Below are 15,246 nucleotides of genomic sequence, written 5' to 3'. Positions count from 1 at the left end.
GTGGTTTAGAGCGTCCGCCGGAGGCGGAAGGTCGCGTGTTCGATCCCGACCGCGCATCAAACCAAAGAATGGTAAAATGTGGTTGCTTGTTGGTCCCTGTCTGACCTCAGGTACAGACAAAGGACTGGTCGGCTCGGAGTTAGTATAATGTGTCTGAGGTGGGGAATTATTCATCGCTACACTCTTGAGGAATGGCCTCTCATTGGGCTCGCGCTATAAAACCAACTTAAGTCTGGGCTAGGTACAAGCAGACTTTGCATTACACATGCAGCGTACCGCGTCGTCGCATGAGCGAAATATTCTCGAAGCCGCGACATAAAGGCAATTTCACCTCTCACCTCACCTCGCCTCACCTCACACACACTCCTCTCTATCTCCTCTCAATGTCATCCCGCAGTTATTAGTCACACGGTTTTACTACAAACAGGGCGACCTACAATAATTTTCGCCGAGATTGGTTAAGCTGTCCATGGTGGTGTTTTGTTGAGATTGTTATTGGGTTGATCATACCAGCGATCTTAGCCACAGCCTTCAATGATAGTTTGATGTGAGTGTGCATCCTTATCTTTGACGGGCCCCCATAAACCCGGAAGCTAAACAAAGCATTTTACACTTAGCGACAGACAAACACAGGGTGGTGGCTGGTAATTCATCCGATAGAAGGAACTACTATCAAATCAATTAGCTGGAGACTTTGCCAAATTGACCTGTTTTGTACGCACAGCATTCCCAAATGAATTTATGGACATCACACATTAAGTTAAAGCCAAAGAGGCTGACTGTTGTGGGAGAGGGAAAATCAGCAGTAAACAAACCGTATCTATCAAATTCCGTCAAATAAAATTGCAGACCGAGTGAAGATCGTTTGCAACTAATCACTTCAGCTTACCCACGCATCGCGCCCTTTCTATAAACCGATTTGCCATTGAAAGGTGCGGGCATAAAGCGCATCAATTAGAAAGTCAACGAATAAGGAATTTCCCGTCATGGTTACGATTTATATATATATACGTGCTATAAACTATATATATACTGGGTGGCACAACACACCAATAAAACTCAATGAATAAGAATCACAGTGTCATGAGTATTCCACTACGCATATGTAATGGCGTAGTATATCATGATACATATTAGTTATGTAGCCAAGCCAAAGATACCCACGTCTGTAACCAATACAATAATGATCACCGCGGATTAATTTCCCAGCTGCTTCTACCACTAAAGAGGAGAAGTCAGCAAAACAATGTAAAGAGGCGATTTAGGACCCACCACCAAATCGAAGAGCAAAACAGATCGATGATGTTATTGATAGAAACAGAAGCAGGTGGTGGATTTCTGTCAGAAAGAACAATTTTATAAGTCTTTGTCTGAATTAAAGAGTGAACTCCCGTATGTATTAATGTGCCAGCAAAGAAACTCGAACCGAGGAGATGAAAATTTCCGGATGATAATACGCCAACTTCATTCAAGAGACTTTTCAACGTTAAGCGTAAATGTATTTACCCTAGAGGATTTTTGGGTTATTCATACCTCCATTCCTCCATTTATTAGCGAGAGAACCATCCACACCTGGATTTAAACATGAATTTTGTGACGCAAATCTGTCTTCTGTTACCGTCTATATCTATATTATGTTACAATGTTTGCAAAATGAATTTAAATGCTGAAATTACCGGGTGCTTGTAGAAATCAAAACAATCGGTTTTGAACGGTTGGGGGATGTGTTACTGGCATTTATATTCCCAAGGAAAGCAGAAGCGTGGATGATGGTACTTCCACTGCACGGAGTATATACATACATATATCTATCAAGAACAAACGTGGTTCACAACACGCAGAACTAACGTATACACATCATAATACCACCAGAGGGTGGTGACATACATTTACTATGTTAAGCGGAGTATACATATATGTCGATGGTTTATGCGTTCATTACTACAACAACTTGACTAACATATTGCGAATCACATACCATTCGGGTTGAAGTTCAGTAGTGAAGTATCACGGGCGTGTAAAATGGATGTCTCTTCTTTCTCAAACGGTTGGGATATGCCAACTATGTGGTGGGTTTTCTTCATCATCATCATTATTATAACATCGATCGCCAAGGTTGTTGGTGTTTTCTTCTATTATATCCGTGTGGCTCTGTTTAGCGATGAAAGAATCAACTTGGTTAGTACAAGCGTTCACAACTTTTGGTTTTGTTCAATAATTGTTCATATTTCCTCTTGGGCATAAAGCACCAGTTCTTGTGCTCATGGTGAAGTCATCCTAACATGTTGAATTAGTCTCCCTCAGCAGTAACCAAATCTCTTGGCTCTTCTTCTTTTTCTTCTTCCACACCTCTTCCCTCTTCGCCACAACAGTTAAAAAGTGTTCATTGAGTAAGTAAATGATAAACGGTAAAAGATTCCTGATAACTAGTAGGAGTTTTCTAGTGACTGCCCTGCTCACCAACTTGTATACAATTCAACGTAAATGAGTTTTCTTCTTTCGTAGTGGTGTTTTAAGGGGCTTCTGATATGGGAACGTTCCCCAAATCTCACACAATGCATCCATCTGCTGATTGGTCATAGTTTGTAACAGTAATTTCCTTTGGTTGTTGGAATGGGTATGTGCGACCAGTTGGAGGAAGGCCGCGGAGTTAGGAAACAGGTGGTGAATATTGTGTTTATTCATTTATTCTGAAGATTGTGTATACCATCAATACCTCACCTGGGAATATGTTGGTTCTAAACTGACAGGACTTACTACCTTGCGGTGAAAGATCTATCAACAAATAACCATATCATTGATTATCTGTCGCCTTCTCATATGCATCTAGAAAAAACGCGACTTTCCCCGGTAGAATCTGTTGCCCAATCGTTTGCAAGGATTGCGACGCGTCCCTTCTATTTTTAAGAAACCTATAAAATGAGAATTTAGTGAAATAGTTCTTGCGTATTTTCCATAGGATGTCGATGGAAATAGAGTTTGACTAACTATACACTCCGTATTGTTAAGTGATGACTCATCATTGTGAAAAGTTTACGCATGCTTGAGTTGCAGGACACTTCATCTATGAGGTCGTCTATTACCAGTAGCTTGTGTTCATTGAAATCCTCACTCCATTCGATAATTTCCTCTTCTCTTGGCAAACCTTTGTGAAAGTCTGCCCTCATCAAGCGGAGATTATCCTTACGAACATGAACGTTTGATTCGATGGTGTCATATAGCTGTTGACACATGGAGTAACAGTACATAACTTTCATTATCTTTTTACGGAACATAACATCAGTGTGATCAATAAGTCTCTTCGTAAACAAAGTTTTCCGGACTGCGTTGCTCCGCTTATGAAAATGGTCGACGAAGCCAGGATTGGAAGCTTGACTGTTGCCTCGGGAGGACTTTAAATCTCCTCATCACCCACTATCTTTGTGGAAGTAGTTGTGCATCCGGGTAGTGCTAAGGCTACAAAGTGACACACCGGGGATAGCGTTTCACTATATACCCGTAAACATAATGGCCGTTATTGATATAATTCATTCTGGAAAATTGATCAAGAACTTGTCTCAAACTCCAACCCCTTAGGACGAAACAGGAGATAATACACGACAAATTGGCCACGTGTTCTTCCCACTTGGCTCTTTATATGAACAGGAGATAATACACGACAAATTGGCCACAAGTTCTTCCCACTTGGCTCTGGATACGGACGTGGTTCCAATTCAACAGTCGTCGACGACGGGGATAATGGTTGGATTTATTGTTTATTTTCACCACAAAATCAGGCACTTCTTTCAGATCGTGTTCGCGTCTACCTATATAGCAAACCAGTGTTGATGTGCATATGATTTTTCGGTATTAACTATAATAGCCGTTGAAAATCCGTGATGAATCTCTCATCCGTTCTGCTAGGTGATTCGTTAGTTGATTCCAGGCGAATTCTCCCCAAACGTGCTGTCTCTTGGAGCGGTGTTGCAAACTGTGCTTCGAGTCTAAGAGTTCCCTGCTTTTGAAGGTGAAGATACGCTCCGTCATTGTTATGTCCAAACACCAGACCCAATAAGAAGACGTACAGAGCATAACCCCCCGCTGAACTCGTCTCGTGTTATGTTTCGATGTAGTCGATGGCTAGGAAAAAACCCGCTGAACGAAAACAGATTAACATACGCTGTGATGATGGTTTGTCCGGTGTTTTCTCCAAAGTGTAGTTTCATCGTCTGGACTCTCAACATTTGTTCCGTCGCAAAAGCCCGATTTGTGACAGATCCCAATGAGCAAGAAGTAATAAGGGTTCTCGTAAAGTCGCCCATCCCCGTAGCTTTGGCGGATACAAAGCCTACAACCACCTTGTTAGGACGAATACCTTGAAATATGTTGTCCCACGCAAAGCTGGTTTGGCCTTTAATGATAGAGAACATTTTCACTTCTCTTCTGCGGTATGGATACTTGGCTGGGGTGGTTGATAGCACTTCGCTGTGACCCCATATCACCCCAGATTCATGCAAACTTTCATGACCCTTAGGACAATGTCTTCAGTATGCACCGCATAGGCTGTGTCTGTTTTGGTAGCCATCAGCAAGAATTGGGGTCTAGAACGATACAGCTTCACCTGCACGTTGACCTGGTTCGGTATGTAGCGCTTCATTTGGAACAGATCGTTGCATCAGTGGGGACTCGAGATCAAATGTTTTACTGTGCAACGTAAACTCATACCTGCTGAACATACCGGTGTTGGTTCCATTTGGATCAGTTAACTCTAATTCGCTGGGAGTGTCCTTCAAAAACAATTGTGAGGGCATCTTCGTCTTGCTGTCGATTAAATTAGTATTTAAAAGTGTTTGAATCATGGCCTTGTAAGGATAGTGGTTGGTCGTTGAGTTAATGAGGAGCGCCTGCAACCACACATCGACTTGTGAAAATAGGGAATGCAGAAACAGGTTGACCGGTGTGCACGCTTCGTCGGAAGCCAGATGTGTGTTACCCAAGTGAGTTATTCTGCATTTCACTACAAAGACGAGCATCTAAGATTGATGCATTCTAGTCCGTTTTTACCACTGATGTGGAATTCGATGGGCACCGCGGTTCTGGATAGCTGCGACACAGGACGACAGTCCTGAAGATTGGTTCTTTCCCCTGCAGTTTGCGTAGGGGGTAAATTAAATAATGACAGTTCAGGTGGTTGCGTTTCTGTGAAAAACTTAGGATCATAAAATAAGGCTGACATGATGTTTTAACCAATACTATCCTGTATTGTTCTCTTCTTCTTTATCCGCAGGTATATTTTTTTTTACCTTTTTTTCTCTTGGAAATTTTCACTCCACCTCGGGAGCGGTTGTTTGTAGTTGTTCTTTTCCGATTGAGGCGATCTTCTCGAACTGCCTCTCGTGTGTGTTCGTCTGTGTTTTATTCATACGTGTCATCCCGGCTTCTTGTGTGCACTCTGCGAGAAACCGAGTCAGGGTTCCGTCTTATCTCGGCTTTTTGCTTAATCTATGACCTGTTCGCTTTGACTCACTATTCTTATGTCTATTTGTGGTATGATGCGAGCAGTATCATTTGCTGGTTTTGTAAGGGTGGGTGGTGAAGAGGGTAGTAAGTCACGTGACGAGGGGGTTAGTCTAGGGTGATCATACTCGAGATGGGTTTAAGGTTGAATGTGGTAACTTCTGTCGATGATGATGTTTGGTTGTGTTGTTGTCACGAAATGAATTGGTGGTGATGTCCTTTCCTTTCGTGACATCAGCGTAATATTTCCGCCATAGAGATATACAACCCCTCATCCGTTTCGTCTTTTCTGGTGTTAGATCGTTCGCTCATGGTTTTGAAACTGTTGTTATTGTTTCTTACACCAAAAACGGATATCGCCTAAGTTGAAGCGTTAGTGAAGAGATGTTGGTTAAGAATGCAGCCGGAGCGCCGTCAACGTCAGTTATATACATATCGATTTGATGAATCGTATCATTGATAAGACGAATGTCAATGTTGTACGGTTCTTCTATTTTTATGTTCAGGGTGATTCTATGTGAATATTAGATTATTAGATGCAGTATCTTCCAACTTAACACCAACAGTTCGTTAGTTAGGTGTGTTTTGATTGAATTAAGGGTGTATCAAATTAATCAATCCATTTTCTGTCCATAATATTACACAAAGATATCCCAAAATTTGCATGCGAATCATATATCAGGTTTTACTGTGAAAATTGATAGACCATCATACATTTTTCGGTTAGAAATGTTGATAGAATGGAAAAAAGAACACTTTTGAATTATTCACTCATGTCAGTCATTACATCTTACAATAACATTTGTTCGGTGATATATCTTTGTGTTATAAGATTCAGTTGCTATCACTTAATTACAGCAACGTGGCTTTACAATTACTTATGGTCAACTTGTACCCGTAGTAATACTGCTGAAACATCATGCATGGCATAACCTTCAAGTCATCGAATGGATAACAATAACAGGGTCTTGTTTAGAGCAGAGCCAATATACCGATAGATTGTCCCTGGGAAAGACAATCAAAGTTGATGCTAGGGAAACACAGAAAATGTTTAAAGCATTTGTTGTTTTCTTAATGTTTAAACAAAACATCTGTGGTTTTCTTAACCTACCTTATACGTAGAAATTATCATAAAAAACACTACTCCTCTTGTTTGTTCACTGCAACTAACTTTGCTCACATCAGACAATTATGACCTGAATAACACATCAACAACATAACAAGAACAACATCAAATCGGTAAGTGAATGTCTTATTCAGCTGACTGCATTTGCATGTCATCACACGTGAGAGCATGTTCTGTGCTTGTGTTTTGTCAGTCAAATGTGATATAGTCAGAACGGGAGTGAACAATACCTCGAAATGGGCTAAATTAAGACAGAACAGGTGGTCGTTGTAGCAATTGTTTTCATCACAGTAGGAAAAAAGATTATTACGTGAATACGGTTCCCGCACAAAAACGGGATTAACGGCGGTATTTGTCTTAATTTGGTTGACTGAAGTTCGTTTTATTCATTGTTTGTCAGATGGTTGATTTTTAAATAGATAGAAGAGCAATTACAGATCCATCTAATATATACTTTGGAATCAGTTAGCACTGTGTAGTGTTGTTTTTATTTTGAGTAAAGTGAATCCACTCGTCGATTTGAAAACGTCTTGTGGTACTTGTATAAGGAGTGTGTGGTAATACATATTTTCCCCCTCTGTGTAGGGTACAGAATGTCTTGTCAAGTGGCAGTCGACCTGGGAGCCAGATCGGCACATTCCAGCTAGCAACCGACACTAGTACAAACAACACGAGATCTCAGATAGTCAACGAGAGACTTTTGTCCTGTGACGTTGGGCTGTCGTTTCAGGCAAGACTGAAGACTCAGGGCCTACAGTTTTCAGTCCCGTGTCATTTAAACGTGTTTAGAGCCTTAATTAGGACTGACAGAGAAACTCTTCTTGGTAGAGAAGAGCTAGAACGTCTGTGTCTTCCACCCTACTGGTGGTATAACATAGACAAACACGGCGAAGGCACATGTGTTGTGTTTCTGGTCATAGCGAAACCCTGCCTGAGACAAACGACTAAGTACACTGTGCATGACGGCCGAGTCACCAAGATAAGCATCTCTGTGGAGACAGTTGTGTTTCAGGCTCGCACACGAGCTTGCAGCTTGGACCTGATCCATCGTTAAACAATAATCATTCCGATATATGTACGATGTTTTGAACATTCACTGTGTTGAGTTGTTTGTTTCTTTGTCATTTTCATAATACTTTTAAGTTCTTGAAATATACACAATGTCAGACAACCTGAGTAACTTACAGTTGAGTAAGTTCAAGGACTCTGTTTCTCTGAACCAAGCCGATGTATCAACTTGAAATACCTTAAGAAAGATGATCAATTTGCAGCGTCTTTGCAAATGACAAATCTCTTCCTTAAAAACTTATACAAAGCAAAAGAACAGTATGGCAATTTAACAATGGTTCACATCCTCAACTCTCACGTTGCTTATATCAAGATTTAACAGAATGATAGACTGGAAAACAGTCTAGCTACCGAATGTGAAATTGTTTGCTGCAAACTGAAGAAAATGAAAGGAGGGAAACAGAAAATCAAATGTGCGAAAGACATATACACCATGGCTGTGTTTGAAAAGGAGTTTGTGAAATCCTCACAAATCAATAATGATGAACGTGAGTCATAATTTGACTCGAACAGAGTGGAAGTGGAAGCTCAGTGTGAGGAAATATGGTGCTCCTTAGCTGAAGACTCTGTAAGCACCCCAGTGGATAGTGATAGTCTTACCCAGCGACAGTCTAGACGACAACTCACACATTTTCGGGAGAAGTCTGAGAGAACACTGACGATTGTTAACGAATTTGGGTTAACACCCAAACGGTTAACATTGTCAAATGGTAATGTTGTGGATATTACCATTTCATATGGCACAAGTAGCTACTCCAAGCTACCAGAAGCTGAGAAGGAGATACTTCGCTCCTTAATGTTGTGCTGGGCAGGTTTGGAGTGAGTTCTTCAGCGTTTCACGAAATTGCTCAACTGTTCCCAACACTTCCACGAACTCATTCAGTTATTAGCATGAAGAATGACATGACATATACTACAGAAGTGAAGCGAGTTCCAGGGAATGTGCCAGAGGCCATGCTAAGCTTCAAGCATGAACTGGAGAAGAAGGTTGCACAGAAGCTAAAATGCGATCCTGATCTGAAGCTAGTCACGTTCCAGCTGACAGGCGATGGCACCCAAGTGAGCAGGATAACAAACTTTCTTGTTGTACCGTTTCAGCTGGTGGGCATTGAGGAGACAATAGCCTCTTTAACTTTGAGCACATTAGCTATCGTGAACTGTAAAGAGGAATACGGTGCTCTGAAAGCAAGTCTTCAGCCAATGATGGAAGAGACAAACAATGTCATTAAGGCTGGTTGTATTTCTGTTGGTGAACATTCTATCGCAATAGATGTTGTTTTTTGTTCTGACATTCAAATGATATTAACCATGTTGGGCTTAGGAACCGCAACAGGACATTATGTATGCCCTTCATGTCTCGTGCTCAAGGATGATAGGCACGACACATCTCTGCCGATGGTAATATTATTCTAAGGGAGAAATGAAAAGGACTCTTCAAACGATCCAGGAACATGCAGACAAAATGATTTATTGCGCCCAGCATTACCCACTGCTGGACATTCCAGTGGATAATTATGTAATGGATGAGCTCCATCTTCTTCTCAGAGTAACGGATGTCCTTGAGAGAAATCTCATCAATGAGGCAATCAGGCTGGACGAGTCCCTGTCGTTGCAAACGAAACCCAAGAGACACCTAGACGGCCTGATACGCTGTATCTGCAGCTGTGGGGTACCGTCCAAGGTATTGGAAGACAAGGACTCCAAGATGCTAAATTGGACAACCCTGTCAGGTCATGACAAGAAAACACTTCTCACTAAACTACCAGGACGACTTGATGGGATCCTTGGTTCCGAGATTGAATCTACAGTATGTACACTGTGGACACTGTTTGGCGAATACCATGACCTCATCACTTGTGACTATGTATGCATATCTGACCATACAGTGTTCGAAACTGCCAAGTCCTGGATCGAGACTTTTCTCTCCTTGGCTCCTCAATCTGGCGGGTACCAGAGGGGGAATATTACCCCCCTACATAAACTGCCTCTAGAGAAAAGCAGCCTTACTGCAAAAGGCGCCTTGAGTATTGGATGGAAGAAATTGTAGAGGCAAGACAAGCCAAAAGGGCTAAGATCGTGACACGATACATGAACAACCATCATCACAGGTTGACCCTGAGCTAATGCCTCTGTCAGAGTAACGGGACATGTTAAAAACACATGGTCTTCATTCCAAGTCGAAGAGTAAAAAAGTTGTGTTGGAAAAAGTTAAAAATATATGGTAGATTTTTATGAGATATGCTAAATGTGATGCACACATATTTTCATGATTTAGAAAAGACATTGGACGTTTACGTGTAGGTGTGTGTTTGGTGAATTTCAGCTCTGGATGAAATATATTTTTGTATTTTTGTTACAGCCCAAAACACACCTATTTACCTTCAAACATGTTACAGGGATTTATGGTTAATCACATGCATGAGTGACCTGACCCAATTTTTTTAATATACCGTACGGATTTACCTCCCTTTAAAACGTCCTAATTATTTTATAAATGCTTCATTAATTAACACAAATTACCGCCCTTGAAACGGTCACAACTCTTGCGTATGGTACCATATACGATATACCATACGCAAGAATTCTGACCGTTTCAAGGGCGATGATTTGTGTTAATTAATGAAGCATTATAAAATGATTAGAGACCTTTTCAAGGGAAGGTAAATCAATATGGTATATTAAAAAATTGGGTCAAATCACTCATCATGTGATTAACTTTCAATAAATAAGAGGAGCATCTACACCTCTGTTCTTTGCAGTGTGTCTGTGTATAGGTGCATGCGCGTGTGCGTGTGTTCGTGCGTGTGTGTTTGTGTGTGTGTGTTTGTAGTACATAGATAACAAAGAGCAAAATTGGCACTGTAATTTTTAAATCCCTGAAACATGTATGTAGGTAAACAGGTGTGTTTTTAGGATGTAACAAAATACAAATATATATTTCATCCAGAGCTGAGATTCAACAAACACGTACATATACGTAAACGTCCAATCGTCCTTTCTAAATCATGAATATATATGTGTGCATCACATTTAGCATATCTCAAAAAAATACCATATATTTTAACTTTCAACAACCTTTCTACTCTTTGACTTGGAATGAAGACTATGTGATTTTAACATGTCCCGTAACTCTGACAGAGGCATTAACTCAGGAGTCAACCTGTGGATGATGTTGTGCCCGTGTATCTGTGTCGCGATCTTAGCCCTTTTTGGTTTGTCTTGCTCTATTTCTTCCATCAATACTCAAGGGCACTGCTGCTATAAGGCTGCTTTCTCTAGAAAAATAACTGTTGTCTTCCATTCTCTTCCGAATGGTTGGGGCGTCAACTGTGGCATCCCATTTCCGTGATTTTCTCTCGTGAATCTGTTTTATTTCATCATTTTGTTTTCTCCACAACTTGGCAGCCGAATGGCCTTAGGGATCCAAACCTGTTAATCATGTAAGGAACGTGGTAGACCATGCAGTTTATGGTAGGGGTAATATTCCCTCTGATACCGCCAGATTGAGGAGCCAAGGAGAGAAAAGTCTCGATCCAGGACTTGGCGATTTCGAACACTGTATGGTCAGATATGCATACATAGTCACAAGTGATGAGGTCACGGTATTCGCCAAACAGTGTCCACAGTGTACATACATACTGTAGATTCAATCTCGAACCAAGGATCCCATCAAGTCGTCCTGGTAGTTTAGTGAGAAGTGTTTTCTTGTCACGACCTGACAGGGTTGTCCAATTTAGCATATTGGAGTCCTTGTCCACCTGTACCTTGAACGGTACCCCACAGCTGCAGATACAGCGTATCAGGCCGTCTAGGTGTCTCTTGGGTTTCGTTTGCAACGACAGGGACTCGTCCAGCCTGATTGCCTCATTGATGAGATTTCTCTCAAGGACATCTGTTACTCTGAGGAGAAGATGGAGCTCATCCATTACATAATTATCCACTGGAATGTCCAGCAGTGGGTAATGCTGGGCACAATAAATCATTTTGTCTGCATGTTCCTGGATCGTTTGAAGAGTCCTTTTCATTTCTCCCTTAGAATAACATTCCATCGACAAAGATGTGTCGTGCCTGTCATCCTTGAGCACGAGACATGAAGGGCATACATAATGTCCTGTTGTGCTTCCTAAGCCCAACATGGTTAATATCATTTGAATGTCAGAACAAAAAGCAACATCTATTGCAACAGAATGTTCACCAACAGAAATACATCCCGCCTTTATGACATTGTTTACCTCTTCCATCATTGGCTGAAGACTTGCTTTCAGAGCACCCTAATCTTCTTTACAGTTCACGATAGCTAATGTGCTCAGAGTTAAAGAGGCTATTGTCTCTTAACTGCCCACCAGCTGAAACGATTCAACAAGAAAGTTTGTTACCCTGCTCACTTGGGTGCCATCGCCTGTCAGCTGGAACGTGACTAGCTTCAGATCAGGATAGCATGTTAGCTTCTGTGCAACCTTCTTCTGCAGTTCATGCTTGAAGCTTAGCATGGCCTCTGGCACATTCCCTGGAACTCGCTTCACTTCTGTAGTATATGTCATGTCATTCTTCATGCTAATAACTGAATGAGTTCGTGGAAGTGTTGGGAACAATTGAGCAATTTTGTGATACGCTGAAGAACTCACTCCAAACCTGTCGAACACAACAACTAAGGAGCGAAGTATCTCCTTCTCAGCTTCTGGTAGCTTGGAGTAGCTACTTGTGCCATATGAAATGGTAATATCCACAACATTACCATTTGACAATGTTAACCGTTTGGGTGTTAACCCATATTCGTTCAAAAACTTCAGTGTTTTCTCAGACTTCTCCCGAATATGTGTGAGTCGTGGTCTAGAATGTCGCTGGGTAAGACTATCACTGTCCTCAGGGGTGTTTACAGAGTCTTCAGCTAAGGAGCACCATATTTCCTCACACTGAGCTTTCACTTCCACTCTGTTCGAGTCAAATTGTGACTCACGTTCGTCATTATTCATTTCTGAGGATTCCATTAACTCCCTTACAAACACGGCCATGGTGTATTTGTCATCACATTTGATTTTCTGTTTCCCTCCTTTCATTTTCTTCAGTTTGCGACAAACAATTCGCATCAGGTAGCTATCCTGTCTTCTAGTCTATCATTCTGGTGAATCCTGATGTAAGCAAGCTTGAGAGTTGAGGATGTCGACCATTGTTACATTGCCATACTGTTCTCTTTGCTTTGTATAAGTTTTTAAGGAAGAGATTTGTCATTTGCAAAGACACTGCAAATTGATCATCTTTCTTAAGGTATTTCAAGTTGATACATCGGCTTGGTTCAGAGAAACAGAGTCCTTTGAACTTACTCAACTGTAAGTTACTCAGGTTGTCTGACATTGTATATATTTCAAGAACTTAAAAGTATTATGAAAATGACAAAGAAACAAACAACTCAACACAGTGAATGTCCAAACATCGTACATATATCGGAATGATTATAGTTTAACGATGGATCAGGGTCCAAGCTGCAAGCTCTTGTGCGAGCCTGAAACACAACTGTCTCCACAGATGCTTATCTTGGTGACTCGGCCATCATGCACAGTGTGCTTTAGTCGTTTGTCTCAGGCAGGGTTTCGCTATGACCAGATACACAACACAAGATTCGCCTTGTTTGTTCTTGTATGTTATACCACCAGTAGGGTGGAAGACAGACGTTCTAGCTGTTTTCTGCAGCGAAGAGTTTCTCTGTCAGTCCTAAATAAGGCTCTGAACACGTTCAAAATGACACGGGACTGAAAACTGTAGGCCCTGAGTCTTCAGTCTTGCCTGAAATAAAAAGCCCAACGTCACGGAAAAAAGGTCTCTCGTTGACTATCTGAGATCTCGGGTTTGTCGTACGAGTGTCGGATGCTAGCTGGAATGTGCTGATCTGGCTCCCCAGGTCCACTGCTCAATAGGATTCCCCTGCCACTTGACAAGATATTCTGTACCCCTAAACAGAGGGGAAAATATGTATTAACACACACTCCTTATACAAGTACCACAAGACGTTTTCAAATCGACGAGTGGATTCACTTTACTCAAAGTAAAAACAAAACTACACAGTGCTAACTGATTTCAAAGTATATTACATGGGCACAATGTGTTAAGCCCATTTCTGGTGTCCCCCGCCGTGATGTTACTGGAATATTGCTAAAAGCGGCGTAAAACCAAACTCAGTTAGTCAGTCAAAGTATATTTGATGGATCTGTAATTGCTCTTCTATCTATTTAAAAATCAACCATCTGACAAACAATGAATAAAACGAACTTCAGTCAACCACATTAAGACAAATACCGCCGTTAATCCCGTTTTTCTACGGGAACCGTATTCACGTTATTGTTTTGTTACAGCGATGAAAACAATTGCTACAACGACCGCCTGTTCTGTCTTAATTTATGCCCATTTCGAGGTATTGTTCACTTCTATTCTGACTACATCACGTTTGACTGACAAAACACAAGCACAGAACATGCTCTCACGTGTGATGACATCAGTCAGCTGAATAAGACATTCACTTACCGAATTGATGTTGTTCTTGGTCTTAATATTGTTGATGTGTTGTCAGGTCACAATTGTCTGATGTATTCAAAGTTAGTTGGTTAACAAACAAGAGGATTGGTGTTGTTATGATAATTTCTACGTATAAGGTAGGTTAAGAAAACCACAGATGTTTTGTTTAAACATTAAGGAAACAACAAATGCTTTAAACATTTTCTGTGTTTCCATAGTATCAACTTTGATTGTGTTCCCCATGGACAATCTATCGGTATATAGGCTCTGCTCTAATCAAGACCCTGTTATTGTTATCCATTTGATGACTTGAAGGCTATGCCATGCATGATGTTTCAGCAGTATTACTACGGGTACAAGTTGACCATAAGTAATTGTAAAGGCACCTTACAGGAAATAAGTGATAACAACTGATTTTGATAACACAAAGATATATCACCTTACAAATGTTATTGTAAGATGTAAAGGTGTTCTGTTTTTCATTCTATCAACATTTCTAGCCGAAAATGGCTAATGGTCTTATCAATTTGCACAGTTAAACCTGATACGTATAAGATTGTAAGAGTATGCTGTATACACATGAATGCTGACATGACATTGTGCTTACCTTCGTAAGAAGCACAAGAACAAGTTGCATACTTTGAAATAAATCTATAAAGTGTGTGCTAATTACGATCAATTCAATGAGGACAGAATAATAAACTGAGGGGCAAAAGAAACGTCCCCAAAGTAAAATTTGAAAAAAACAGTTCTTCTGTTGTCGTTATGACGGAAATTTATTTAGGAACACATCTCCCGAACGCATCCCCACGTCTCACAGAAAGGAAATCCACGTGGAGTTTTTTGTAAGCATGAAAATTGCTTTTATTCACGTTTTTTTGCATGCTTCGGTGGAAACATACCCGTATGAAAGTACAGTATAAAAATTATGCTCGACTGTTCGAATTCATCACTTCAATACGTTGGACACAAAGAACATGCCTCGACTCACGGCAGAACAGAGAGAACGAGCTATTGGGATGTTGCAGCTGGGTGCTTCTCACAGTCAC

The 15,246-nt window shown here is 40.9% G+C and overlaps 1 protein-coding gene across 1 annotated transcript; it reads right to left on the bottom strand.

Moving 5' to 3' along the window:
- Positions 1-11,943: 11,943 nt before the first annotated feature.
- LOC124267290 lies at positions 11,944-12,911 on the bottom strand. Its single transcript, XM_046702214.1, has 2 exons — positions 12,253-12,911; positions 11,944-12,207 (listed from the first exon to the last, which is right to left on the bottom strand). The coding sequence occupies exons 1-2, from the start codon at positions 12,775-12,777 to the stop codon at positions 12,022-12,024; spliced, it is 711 nt and encodes a 236-aa protein (XP_046558170.1). The 5' UTR covers positions 12,778-12,911; the 3' UTR covers positions 11,944-12,021.
- Positions 12,912-15,246: the final 2,335 nt, after the last annotated feature.

Source organism: Haliotis rubra, unplaced genomic scaffold, assembly GCF_003918875.1.
Source record: "Haliotis rubra isolate DU_JTF1 unplaced genomic scaffold, ASM391887v1 Scf1002, whole genome shotgun sequence".
Taxonomy (NCBI): Eukaryota; Metazoa; Mollusca; class Gastropoda; order Lepetellida; family Haliotidae; genus Haliotis; species Haliotis rubra.
Note: the sequence above shows the minus strand (reverse complement) of the source record. Positions and strands in the feature narration are given on the sequence as shown.

Bases quoted from the DNA above. Each gene is read 5' to 3' on its own strand.
- LOC124267290 (XM_046702214.1), bottom strand. From the start codon at position 12,777: ATGCGAATTGTTTGTCGCAAACTGAAGAAAATGAAAGGAGGGAAACAG. The intron at 12,208-12,252 runs GTTATTAGCATG...ACAGAAGTGAAG, and splicing joins CACTTCCACGAACTCATTCA to CGAGTTCCAGGGAATGTGCC.